Raw genomic sequence first — 12,411 nt, 5'->3', positions numbered from 1 at the left:
AGACGGTGAGATCGAAAAAAAGGCGAGAGTCCGGTGTCTCTGAAGGCGGCCTGCACGGACAGTCAATCAGAAGAGAGAACGAAATGCAGTTTCCAAGGTATACACGGACTTCCCAGTTTTCTCCCTGCTGTTTTTTCGATGTACTCTTGAGCGGCGTTCGGCCCTCCCGGTGTGGAGGGTGTGGCAGCCGGCCTGGTCTCTGCTTCCCAGAAAGCCCCTATTTCTGCAGGCACGCAGAGACCTCCTGGCAGCGAGAGGGGGATTTTTATCTCGAGCCTGAAGAGGCCGGCGCGTGTGTCCTCAGGTGTATCGACACCTGCGGAATTCTTACCTCGTTTGCGTTTCGAGTGGTAACGGCAGGAGGGGCAGAGCACGACAAAACCGGTTGGAGAGGAAGACAGAGAGCCAGTTCGTAACACGCCTTTCCAAACACACGCGCGGGAAGGCTACAGGAAAATGGAGAAAGTGAAAAAACGGAAAAACGAGACTTTTCTTACGCACCTCTCAGGCATGCTGCGCAAGACGCATCCCCCAGAAATCAAGCCTCTCCCGCCCACCTTGACTTTTTGCTCACAGCACACTCGACTGCATGCGCCCTCAACATGTCTCTCCGCTTTCTCTCTCTCTCGTGCCCGCGTTCTCTCCTCTCTGTTGCGCGTGCGTCCCTTCTATGGGTGCTTTAAATTCTCGTTCTTCCTTTGAACGTGTGCAGAATGGAGAAAAATCGTATCTAGCAGAGAAGACACAGGGGCATCGAACTCGTCCCTTTGGCCTTCCCCTCTCAGTCCTGAGTCTTTTCCCGGTCGTCCACTCTCACCATCACCTCCTCTCTGGCAGCACACGAATTTCGTTTTCCACGAGCTCTTTTTCGCCACTGTATGCGTGTCTTTCTCTCACACACGCCACACCTCCTATGCTCTTGTGTCGGAACCCCGCTTCCTCCCCCGCAGATCCGCGCACTACAGCTACACATATATATACCGGTGTAACATCGATATCTGCATGTGTATGTATACAACTATGCGAATAAAAGAATGTAAGCATGCATATGCCCATAAAGGTGCACGTGTATAGATATGTTTATGGATATGTATAAATAAGAGTAGCTATCTTCGTAGGTCCTACATTGCTGATGCCGGGTGTGAAGTACCGAATTTCTTGTGAGTCTCGCGGAGCGTCTCTTTCATGTGAAACAGCGATAAGGCTTGTACAGAGTAACCCTAAGAGGTAAGGTAGACTTCTTTCACCTCGAATTTCTAGAACCCCATGTATCTAGATGCGACGATCTGGATGCCCTACCGGCGGAGTGTACCGGCACCTCGCGTCGGCGTATAACCTTCCCCTGTTCTTCCGTCGTTTTCCTCTCCAGAGGAAGAGGCGATTCCTGGAAATTAATGCCCTTAAACTCTCTGCCGTGCCCAAATGCTTGACAGGAAAAGGGAGGAGCGAGAGAGGACTGGGAAGACAAAAGCCAGCTTGCTGTCTTCGCTCCCGTGAACCGACGATGTATCCAGACGCCCGTTATCGTTTGCATACACGCTTTGCCTGTGCTTGTATAAAAACACTCGTAGTGATTTTACCGCATGCATACAAAAGCGCATATGGAGTCATATCTACGTTTCTGCAGCGCTAATTTGTACGTGGGTGTACCTCTCCGTCTCGAGGCGCGGATTGAACGCGGTTTTGAGGACAATGGATTTTCTTGGAAAGGGGGCCGGGCTGAGCGACACCCCGACTGTAGCGCCCGAGCTGAGCCATCCTGCGTCGTTTCCGTGCGAGTTTCTCCGTGCGCTTTCTCTGCACTCGGTCAACTTCAACACACCGTCCACCTTGCTGCTCCGCGTTCGCAGAATTCGCCCGTCTACATCACTCGTGTCCTTCTCTTCCTCTGTGGCCATGAGTTACAACACGCGCCAATGACATTACCTATTCCGTCGCTCTGCAGCTCAAGGACGTACACTGAATGAGCTAAGGCAGCAAAAGCCTGTGTTCTGATATTTTCGGAGGGAATCGTCTCAGATCAACGCCCCCCCCCCCCCCCCCCCCCAATCCTTGCGGGCGAAACGCCGACGGAAACCGCACACACACTCAGGACTCGCCGAGAATGAGTTCACGTCCGAAAACGCCTGTAGCTTCTTGGCGTCCGAGCGCTTCGGCTTATATACGGGTCTACACTTCCCTCCGCAGTTGTGTGGTCCTTCGAAAGGTGTGACCCCATTTTCCGAAAAGAGCGGTAGCACGTGCGACGTAAAATATGGGCGTGAGTCCATGCACATCCCCCCGTTCAGCGGCGTCGCCAAAATCTGTTTTTTCTGCCGGGATCTCTGGACAACGCGAGAGTGCTGTGCGCAGTTCGTGGCCCAATAAGCTGCCGCGAAACCGGAGACGTTTGGTGGAACTGAGACCTCTGGCAAATGGGTCTCGCCATCAATAAGACCAGGTCCAAAGACGTAGTCATACGCATGTTTACTTTTTTGCGCGCACATTCACATCGCTAGTTCAGGAATATAGAGACATATCTCATAAATATGTGTGTAAATGCCTCTATCAGTAGACCATGGGCGCCCTATACACATGAACATATAAATATTATATATATATATATATATATATATATTGTGACTCGTTGCTGTTGCAGATTTAAAGAGATGCACACACATCTCCTGGTGAATGGCTTTGATATTCTGAACAGTGCGACTTTCGAGATTTTCCGTGGTGAGGAACCAAGGGGGGAATGCGCCTGGAGTGCTTTCTTGCCTCGCTGCTTCCTCTGTCAGTCCCTGCCGGGGAATGCCCCGCGGTCTTTTGCAGGAGACGCTCGAAAAAGGCCCCAGGAAAACAGCAAACGAAAAACGGGCTCTAAAGAAAAAAAACGCCAACTGTTGAAGCGCACGAGGGGTGCTCGACTTCGTGAAAGAGCAAGACAGAGAGACAGTGAGGGAGAAAGGGCGAGAAAAAACCTGCCAGAAATGGGGAAAAATTGACAGAAAGCTTGACAGGACGAGAGATAAAGAGACATAGACCAGAAGAAGGGAAACCTTTGGAAAGCGACAGCCGCATTCGAGCGCTCTACCGCAGAATCCGGCGGACTCGTTCTTCCTTTTGTTCACCTTCTCCCTCTGCTTCTTCGTCCTCCGAAGCCGAAGCAGGTCTGTACACCACGGGCTCCGCGGTTTTGAAATACTCGCGCAGTTGCCTTTCCTGGGAAAAGAAAAGAACAACAAACGCGACGAGGAAATCGACAAAAATCCGCATCCCATGTGCTTTTCCCACGAATCAAGACGGAGCAGAGACACTGTCCACGAGAAAAGGAGAGGGGACACGTTTACGAACTCTGGTGAGCCTTGCCAGGAAGCCTGCAACGGAAAGCAGCCCACCGCGCGAGTGAAGGTCTCTAAGCCGTTTCTGTTCCGTTGCCTACCCGCAGTTTTTCTTGCTTTTGCATCACGCTCTCGAGGAGCGTGTATCTGGCCTTTGCGCGCCAGCCAAACATCGGCGGAGGCACCGGTACGAGTCCCGCATTTCCCAGCAGGTTCGCCATCTTGGGGTTGAAGGCGGCGCCGGCCGCCAACCAGAATTTGATTCTCGAGAAGCGCAGGCGGAGCTCTTCAACACCCGAAGGCGTGCAGGGGACGTAGCTCCCAAGAACCTACAACGGTAAGAAAGCGAGAAAAAAAGCGGTCTGGAGAGTCGCATGGACCGGCAAGGAACGGGAAACGCGAGAAGAACGGCAGCCAGAAACTCGCACACCAGTGGGTGGCGCAAAGGGGAAAACAGGAATAGAGGGAGAAGAAGAGAGCACGCAACGCAGGAGAAGGCTGGGATACAGATGCGGTGACGAGAGAGGGGCAAAATGGAGAGGAGAGAGATCAAAAGGATAGCAACGGCGAAGGCGAGAAGACGCATTACCTCCATGTGCTTCCCGTCTCGAGGGTCTCGCTGGTTGGCTGCAACGATCTTGTAAAACCGTTTCCCTTTCACGCCCATGACTTGCATCCGAATGCGCGGGGGGCCGCGCTCCTTCGAGTAGAAGGGAAGAAACATGTGCCTGACCATCTTGCAACAGAAAAGCACCCAAGAGAGTCGACAAAAACCCGGAAGAAGAGAACGCAGACTGGGAAGCAGAGGAAACAGAAAAAAGAGCAAGAGAGAGCGAGACGGTCTCGGAGCAAAAGACAGAGAGAACGAGAGGAGACACACACCCTCAGCAGACTCACCAGGTGGATGGCAAGAAAGGCATGGAACACATCGAGAGATGTTGCCGACCGACAAGCACAGGGGAAAAGCGAGAAACAAGATTATCCGACACAACACGTGGAAAAGCAAGTACTGCAAGCGCAAGAAATGACGAGCGCGGTGGTCGGCTACGGCCGGAGGGAGACGGAACAGCCGCCAGCAGTTGAAAGCTCCGAAACGCCGCAGGAGCTGGACGGAACACACGAAAACGCGAAAAGTGGACAGAAGGTGGAGCGTCTGAGAGATTGGCAGGGAGTTTCTATAGAGAGCCGTTTTTGCGGCAACGATTCTGCTCGAGAGGAAAAAGATCGACTGCATGCGCACTGCTGGGCTTTTTTGAGGCTAGAGCAGCGACAGGCGTCCACAAGGCAACGCAACGGAAACGAGCCGTCTTTTTTGTCTACACAAAACTCCGATTTCCGGAGACGAGACACTCGGATGGAATCGCGGTAAGAGAGCAAACTTGCTCCGCCGTAGAACATTGCGTGGACGGTGAACAAGTCCCGAGGACCTCTCGAGCTGAAGAGGCGGGTTGAAGGACTGAACAGCTGTGAAACAAGCCTGCACGGCTCTCGCTTCGTATCTTGCGAGTGTGTGTCGTCTTCGCAAGACCTCGCAAGCGCGTAGACGTTTCAGTGAAACGAAAGGTTGCGTGGAGATGCTGCAGCGGGTCCTTTTGGTGATCCACTTGCCTAAATCAGCGGCGAACGGGAAGGCGGAGGACAGGACACTCGTCGCCCTCTGGATGAACCACGGAGCAGCAGACGTTTGTCTGCTTGGAAGAAACACCTTTGTGTCTGCCTGGCCACTTGCGAGAAAGGATTTTAGAACCACAGCAGAGAGGCCAGGAGGACACAGGGGTGCCGGAGGGCAGAACGAGAAGCTTCAGCGCTTGACTCTCGCGCGCCGCTTGTGCCCCCGACCAGGGACTTCTTCATTGTTGCAAGTGTGTACCCCCAAGAAGGAAAACAAAGAGATGAACCACTGAGTTGCTGCGTTCTGCGAAGTAGACACTGGGAATTCCTGCACTTGAGATATGCAGACGGAAGCCGGAAACAGAGCTTCCTGGTAGTCCTGGTTCCCCGGAGCTGAGTGCACTGGCCTCTCGACTGCACCTCGATGAAGGAGAAATGACAGAAAAGTGACGGTGCGCTTATCGCTGCACACCTCTTCAACAAGGGACAAGCAAACAAGAAAATTCCTCTCTGACACACATAGCTGAAAAGCGATCCCAGCCGTTAGATGACTCCAACATCCTACACGACATGTGTGCTTGGCTACAAGATTCACTTTTTGAGGCTCGAGGACAGGAAATCAACTGGGTGCTGTGCTTTTGAGAATGAGCCGTTCAACTTGCTGGTTTTTCACGAATAACATTTCACGGCCGGAAGTTGCTTGTGGAGCACGACGCTGCACTCTCCGTGGAGGTTAAAGTGTACACGCACATATCAATTCGTTTGTATACCATACACATATCCATGCAGCTGCTCAGGAGAGAACGGCAACCGCAAGGTGTGGGCATCCACGGATCCTAGATGTTTCTCTTGCCATTCATCTCTTTTCACGAACGAACAGGATTTTCCGCATACATTCTTGTTGACGGGCCAGCACAAGCTGCCGATCGTCCAAAAAAACAGCCCATGCGTGTCTTTGCTTTTCTGTGAGTTGGATGCAGTTTTCAGCAAACCCGGTACAGCTCTGCGACCGTTTCAGTACCTGTTTTCTCGTTCGCTCGTCGGGGAGCCTCCGGCTTTTAACGTGTAGGTGAAAGGTTGCATTCGAATCAAAGTTTGGCTTTTTCCTGTCCGTGTATTGTCGCTTCGTCCCTGGGAGCATGTATGCGTTTCACGTTGCATTTCTACAGTGTTTCCCAGAACGATTGAACTGGTGAAAAAGGTAATCATCTTCTGAGTACGGGCGAAAGAAGAACAGCAAAATCATTTTAGACGCTCTAGCGCCGTAGCGTTCGTCGTTCTCCGTAGACCACGAAAATTTGCAGCAAAGAGCCAGAATCCTTGAGGGGTGCCCACTGCCGCAGCCGCCATGGTCCTCACTACCATTTCACCAGCTGACCAGGCCCCATGATGCGAAAGTTCTTGGGCTCCCTGCGTTACCTTTTCTCTCGCCCGAAGAAAATATTTCTTTGCCTGTATGTGTCGTCACCGTACGCCATTCTCTGCGCTTCCACCGTTCACCTGTGAGGGTGACTCCACACAGCTTTCTCCGGTTCCGAACGTGGGACCTGACATCCACCCTCGTGTCGACGAAAAGCGGGTAAGTTCTTGGGTCCCGCTCGGCAAACATTCGCTGGTCCCCCCGCTTTAGGTCTTCTTTCCCTTGTCAGGCGGGAGGCCGCCCTTTTGCTACACTTTTGCCAGCGGATTAGCGCTGAACCAAATCGTCGTATGTACGTCGTGTCATCCCTTCAAACAAACAACCGCCCTCACAAACCGTCACTGCCACTACGGTGTTTTACATTCTCGTGGCTAGGCATTTGTTTTTTGCGGGTGTCGACAATGAGCAAGGTTCCCCCGTTGCCCGCTGGTCTCCCTGGTGTTGTGTAAGCAGCCAGACTGCGCCCCCGTACTGGTGTGCGTGTCACGAATGAAAAACTGCCTGAATCTGCAGAGGGCGGGGCTCTCAGCCACCTGACAAACGCGAAACACGCACCCTTCAGGTTCTGCTTCCAGCGTTTTCGAGAAGCTGGTAACTGTGCGGGCTCGGGCTGTCCGTTCCCTGTTGCCAAGGTGACAGACACCATTTCGGTCTCCCACATTTTCCTCCGTCTGTTGTTCCCACGAACGTGGCATCGCGTGATTCTGCGTCTCTGTGTTGAGAAACGGAAAGCTGCATGGGCCAGTACTCCACCTCAACGCCATCGTTTCTACTTTGGTCTGACTGTCTTTTTCGCACATTCTCTTCGCTTGGATGAGGGCACAATTCCAAAAGCCCTGGCCATACTAGGAAACAATGTGGAGGATCTGTGATGCTAGTAACCGAAAAAAACCCGCTCCTCGGTTTGCTGCTTTGGCTGCTCTCGGTACGTCAGAAGTCTGGTGGTGTCTCGTGTCTTTCGGTGGCTCCACACGCAACTTCTTGTCTCTCATTCTTGGGAACCCCCCAGAAGTTTTTCTTTTGAATTCACTTCCGCGCTCAGCCCACTTCTCCCCTAGAGGCGGTAGCCTGCCCGGACTCTCATCTCGAGGTGGTAGACCGTTTCTGTGTTCCGGCCAAGGTGCGCCACGGGTCAACTCTCGAGGTGCATCACTGTAGACAGTTACGCGCTGCGGCATCCGCTGGTTATGCGCCCTGCCGACATTCCGTCAGAACCTCGCTTGCTCATTCACAACGTGTAAACGAAAACACATGCAAAGTGCACGCAGAAAAAACACGTGAGGGTGCCAACCACAGGAGTGACGTGTCTGTTCTGCACCGTCGTTGCTCTGCGCTGCTGTCTCGGGGCAGAGAGTAGCCGTGGATCTCGGGGTGTTGCATGCGTGCGCGTGCGGGCGTCGGTGCAATTTGCGCGAGACAAAATGTCCCTTCAGCACACTAAACCCTAGGGGGAGCTGAGTGGGTGCAACTACAGAAATCGTGGTTTTACGGGGTAAGCTGAATTTCCTGGTGTTCTCAGGCGTCTGCACGGTTTCTCGGACGCTGTATGTACGGAACTGCCGTCAGCAAGGCGCTGAATTATCCAAGTCAACGAGGCGGTGCGCGAGACACGTTCCTGTTTCGTGTTTCAGCTCTCCCTTGCTCGCATTTTCTGAAGCTCCCAAGACGAAGCAAGACGCACTGCAGCGCGCGTCCTGCTTCCTTCAAGCACTCAGCTCAACGGAAACGTGTACTTCCCTGCCGTCGATTTGCTTGAGGCACTCCGTTCTAAACGGTTCCATAGAGTCCTTTGGTGCCAGTGACGCGGGGGCCGTCTTTCGTGTAAGGGGTGGCCGAAACTCAGTTCGCCTGTCCCCCAGTGGTCGGCAAGGCTTCCTGCCTGTTTTTCACCGTTCAATCTGCTCCGCATCCGCAGCCGGGTGCTTTCCACGAGAAAGTGAGAGGTTTCCCTGTGTTGCCACCCAAAAGAACGATAAAGTTCCACGTCGGACCCCTGCTCGGTGCTTCAAAATGTCCAGAAGAAAGATCGGTCTTATCGGGGGCGGCAACATCGGTGCCACTTTTGCCCTCCTCTCTGCCGTCAAGGAGCTCGGCGATGTTGTCATGTTCGACGTCGTCCAGGGTAAGGGATATGGAGCCAAGCACAACCGAACGGAAATCCAACCTCCTGCGCACAACCGAGTGGCGAAGTAAATCTGTTAGGTGTATGTACACCGGACATAGGAGTGCCACTCGGGAACAAGCTCCTGCCCATCAGTTTGCTTTACAGTGCTCACACAAGCGAACTAGATGGTGCATGTGTGTAGGCAGAGAAGAGGACATCTCACTTCTCACACATCAGCCGGAGTCTCCTGTGGCTGATGCCGGGGGTAAACACGGCGAGAAAACCTCTCCTTGCGTGAGTTGCCGTGCCAAGGCTGATACGTGTCTGCCTGAAGATGATGTGGAACCGTGGATGACGTGCGTGTGCACCGATTTGCACATGTGCATGGTTACGTGCCGTTGCCGACGCCAGCAACAAAGTGTACGCACTTCTACGTGGTGCTCTCGGTGTCCTTTGCGTGTCAGACCTCCCTCAGGGAAAATGCCTGGACCTGTACCAGTCCACCCCGATCTCGGGCGTCGACATTCACTTTGAGGGTTCGAACGACTACAGCGTCATTAAGGACGCGGATGTGATTATCGTCACAGCTGGTGTAAGTTTCTTTTTCTCACCAGGACGCAGAAAATGGGCACCGCCACAAAGGGACAAAGTACAAGGGGAAAAGCGTGCAAGAGACAAAGAAACAAAGCACAGTGGTGTTCCCACGTTCTTGCCGGAGGTATCAACGCGGTTAGCGCTCTGCGGAAATTCCTGTTCCTCCAGTTTCCCTATCATCCCCAGTCGCCGCCTCAGAGCGGTTCGTTTGCCTTGTCTCTCCCTTTTCCGTTCTCTTCCGTGCCTCTCTCCCCTCCCCTTTTGTGCCTCTTCCCTCTTTTTTCCCGCCAACGCTTCTCGCTCCTGGCTCCCGGGCTCTCCAGGTCCCTCGCAAGCCGGGCATGTCCCGCGACGACCTCCTGGCGATCAACGCGAAGATCATGGGCCAAGTTGGAGACGCAATCAAGCAGTTCTGCCCGAATGCCTTCGTCATTTGCATCACCAATCCGCTCGGTGAGGAAAGCGGAATCTGCCATAGGAGAAGAACGGTTTTCTAGCCATACTGCGGCACAGGAAGCGGAAACATGTTTGTGGTTGAAAACTCCGCCCTAAGGTGCTTTGTCTGGGTTTGCACACCCCGTGGGCATGACTCAATAGACGACAACGGAAGATGCCAAAACCAGAGGGGAAAGGACGCCAAGCCGAAGGAGTTCCGCAGCGAAAAGGAACATGTGGGAGGTGGCTCTCAATGTGAGTACCCTCTTGCGTCTTTCTTTTCGGTATTTCAACACGTCCAAATAGCCGGCCATCCTGCCGCACAGCTGATCAGCTGCGGTGTAGCTACACCTTTCTTTTTGCAGATGTGATGGTCTACATTCTGCGTGAAAGATGCGGCCTGCCTCACCACAAAGTCTGCGGAATGGCAGGCGTCCTCGACGCGGCACGCCTCCGCACTTTCCTCTCCGACCGACTGAAGGTTTCCGTCGATGACATCCAAGCGCTCGTTATGGGCGGCCACGGCGACACGATGGTCCCTCTCCCTCGATTCACAACTGGTAAGTCACTTCCATATATGTATATATATATATATATATATGTTCCTATTCGTACATGCGTATGTGGGACGAGAGCGCACAGGTCGACATATGGCTACATATGCGATTACAAGTCTTGTCCGTCTATACACATTCAGCGCGAGAGCCTCGGCACCCTCTGATCCTTCGTTGACGGCGTAGATGTATATATGTATATATGCGAGTGAATCTCCAAAGCAAAGTTCCTGTACACCAGCACCATTTGCCTTATTTGTGGTTGTTTTTCAGTGGGTGGCATTCCTCTCCCCGAGTTGGTGAAGATGGGCATGATTTCCCAGCAAGAAGTCGACGACATTGTTCAGCGTACTCGGAACGGAGGCGGCGAGATTGTCTCGTAAGTCTTCGATCTCTGAGAAAACGCCCTGTAAAGGACCCAGAAGCATGCTCATATCCGTGCATGTCCAAATCAAGATAGGTATGGTAGATAGGTGTAGATGCAGCGTTCTCTCTCTTTCCATATATATATATATATATATATAGGAATGTTCGGTGTACGTGCCAGGGAAGAGACTTTTCGTCTCTGTGGTTTGTCTCCGATTTCTCTACTAAATAGGACGAGATCTCGTCATAGAAGCTCCGAGGTGGGCGTCTCCTGACATAGACGAGCGCTTGCGCACGCATGTTACATATGCATCTGTGTGTCAAGGTGCGGATTCAAGAGACATTTTGATTCTCCGGGCTGAATTTGAGAATGGAAGACGAGCGACGATCGTTTGGAGCTGTCTTGGGCCTCGTTTTGTCGTTTTGTTCAGGCTGCTCAAGACAGGCTCGGCGTTCTTTGCTCCAGCGGCTGCTGGCGTCATGATGGCTGAGGCGTATCTGAAGGACAGGAAGCGCTTGCTTCCTTGTGCTGCCTATTTGGTAAGAAAGGTTTTCTTAACTTATCCCTCATTTTTCGTGATCTGCTCTCGTTCCCTTCAAGGCCCTCGGGTTGGCCTTCCCGTTCTTTCGCGTCCTTTCTCGCTTGCATCCTCTTTTCTGTCTCTTCTTTCTCGATTCGTCTCTCTGCGCCCCGTTTCTCGGGTTCCCTCTCGTGTCCTTCCGTGCGTCTCGCGCCTTTTCACATTCCTTCGCATTTGCCTGTCTCTCCGGCACTCGCCTTCTCCCGCTTCCTTTCCGTTCGGCGCATTCTTCCCAGCCGGCTGTCTCTTCTGGACCAGCGCCGCGCAGGCGGGCGAGGCCCGAAACGCGTTTTTCGGAGAGATATCCGAGTTGTCTCCTGTTCCGGTTTCCACTGTCTCTTCATGTCTCTTTTCCTCCTGGCCCTTTTCTATTCAGAATGGAGAATACGGAGTCAAGGACATGTACGTCGGCGTGCCGTGCGTCATCGGGGCGGGCGGCGTGGAGAAGGTCGTTGAACTCGATCTGACACCCGAGGAGAAGAAGATGTTCGATCACTCTGTGGAAAGCGTGAAGGCCCTCCTCGCCGCTGCGCCCAAGTCAGCCTGAGCTACGAGTACGACCGCGCGTGCCGACACGAGTTTGTGGCTCCGCACCGTCACTTGGATAGAGCTATGTTTGACCTTTCAGCTAGAACCATGGCTGTTGTTTCCACGGACAAGCTGCAGCTGCGGTTCCAACAACCGGGGACATATTCTACGAAGCGTCGTGTCATCCCACACACATCTCGAAGCATACGCCCAGCTGTGTATGTATGTACACATTTTTGTTAAAATGTCTATGCATTTGGACGAATTTCGCAGGTTGTGCCACTGTGTGTGTGGAGTTAGATATATGCGTTTGCCATTTCGGTTCCCCGCTTTGTTTTCGACGGCAGTTTGCGGATCTGAGGCTGTCTAGGATTTCTGTTGTCTCTGCGGAGGTTCCGGGATTTCTGAACGTTGCGAGCGCAAGGTCCACGTTCTGATGTTTTTTTCAGGGCTAGACTTTGAACGCCACTTGTGGGGAGAGGTCGAAGGATACGCGGAGGTGCCAACGTGTCCCGTCTGTCTCTTGTGGGGACAGTTCCCTTGCAAGAAAACCGTCTCCTCCGAAGCCGCGCGCCTCCATAAGAGTGCCGCGTGCTGTCAGCTTTGTGATGGAAATGAATCCGAGAGTTGTGTATGTATGTGTGTGTGAACGTATGGACGCTGTGTTGCTCTTCTCTGCTTCTCGGTTCTACGGTCGCCCGGCCGGGGGGAAGCACGGGGGGGGGGCGCTGCAGAACCGAGTTTTGGATGCCTGTCCCGTCGATTTGTCACGAGAAGAGCCATCGAAGGTAAATCTCGTCGCTGTTCTCCGTGCGTGGTGCCCAACACTCACTGGCAGATGTTTTGAAAAGGGACACTCTGTTTACCTTCCCGCTTGCCTCCGTTCTCGGGCGTCGCA

General features: G+C 53.2%; 2 protein-coding genes across 2 annotated transcripts; one reads left to right on the top strand and one right to left on the bottom strand.

Annotated features, from left to right (window-relative positions):
* Positions 1 to 3,069: 3,069 nt before the first annotated feature.
* On the bottom strand, positions 3,070 to 4,056 carry NCLIV_011130 (30s ribosomal protein S16, related; the record flags this gene model as incomplete). The annotated part of the gene is made up of 3 exons (XM_003880629.1): positions 3,070 to 3,201; positions 3,422 to 3,649; positions 3,910 to 4,056. The coding sequence occupies 3 exons, from the start codon at positions 4,054 to 4,056 to the stop codon at positions 3,070 to 3,072; spliced, it is 507 nt and encodes a 168-aa protein (XP_003880678.1).
* Positions 4,057 to 8,361: 4,305 nt separating this feature from the next.
* Positions 8,362 to 11,532, top strand: NCLIV_011120 (malate dehydrogenase, related; the record flags this gene model as incomplete). Its single annotated transcript, XM_003880628.1, has 7 exons — positions 8,362 to 8,473; positions 8,920 to 9,047; positions 9,373 to 9,502; positions 9,850 to 10,044; positions 10,312 to 10,417; positions 10,836 to 10,944; positions 11,362 to 11,532. 7 exons carry the CDS (start codon positions 8,362 to 8,364, stop codon positions 11,530 to 11,532), a joined length of 951 nt encoding a protein of 316 aa, XP_003880677.1.
* Positions 11,533 to 12,411: the final 879 nt, after the last annotated feature.

The sequence above is a fragment of the Neospora caninum genome, chromosome IV (assembly GCF_000208865.1).
Source record: "Neospora caninum Liverpool complete genome, chromosome IV".
Classification (NCBI taxonomy): Eukaryota; Apicomplexa; class Conoidasida; order Eucoccidiorida; family Sarcocystidae; genus Neospora; species Neospora caninum.
The sequence above is the reverse complement of the archived record's forward strand: the minus strand, read 5'-3'. Positions and strand labels throughout refer to the sequence as shown.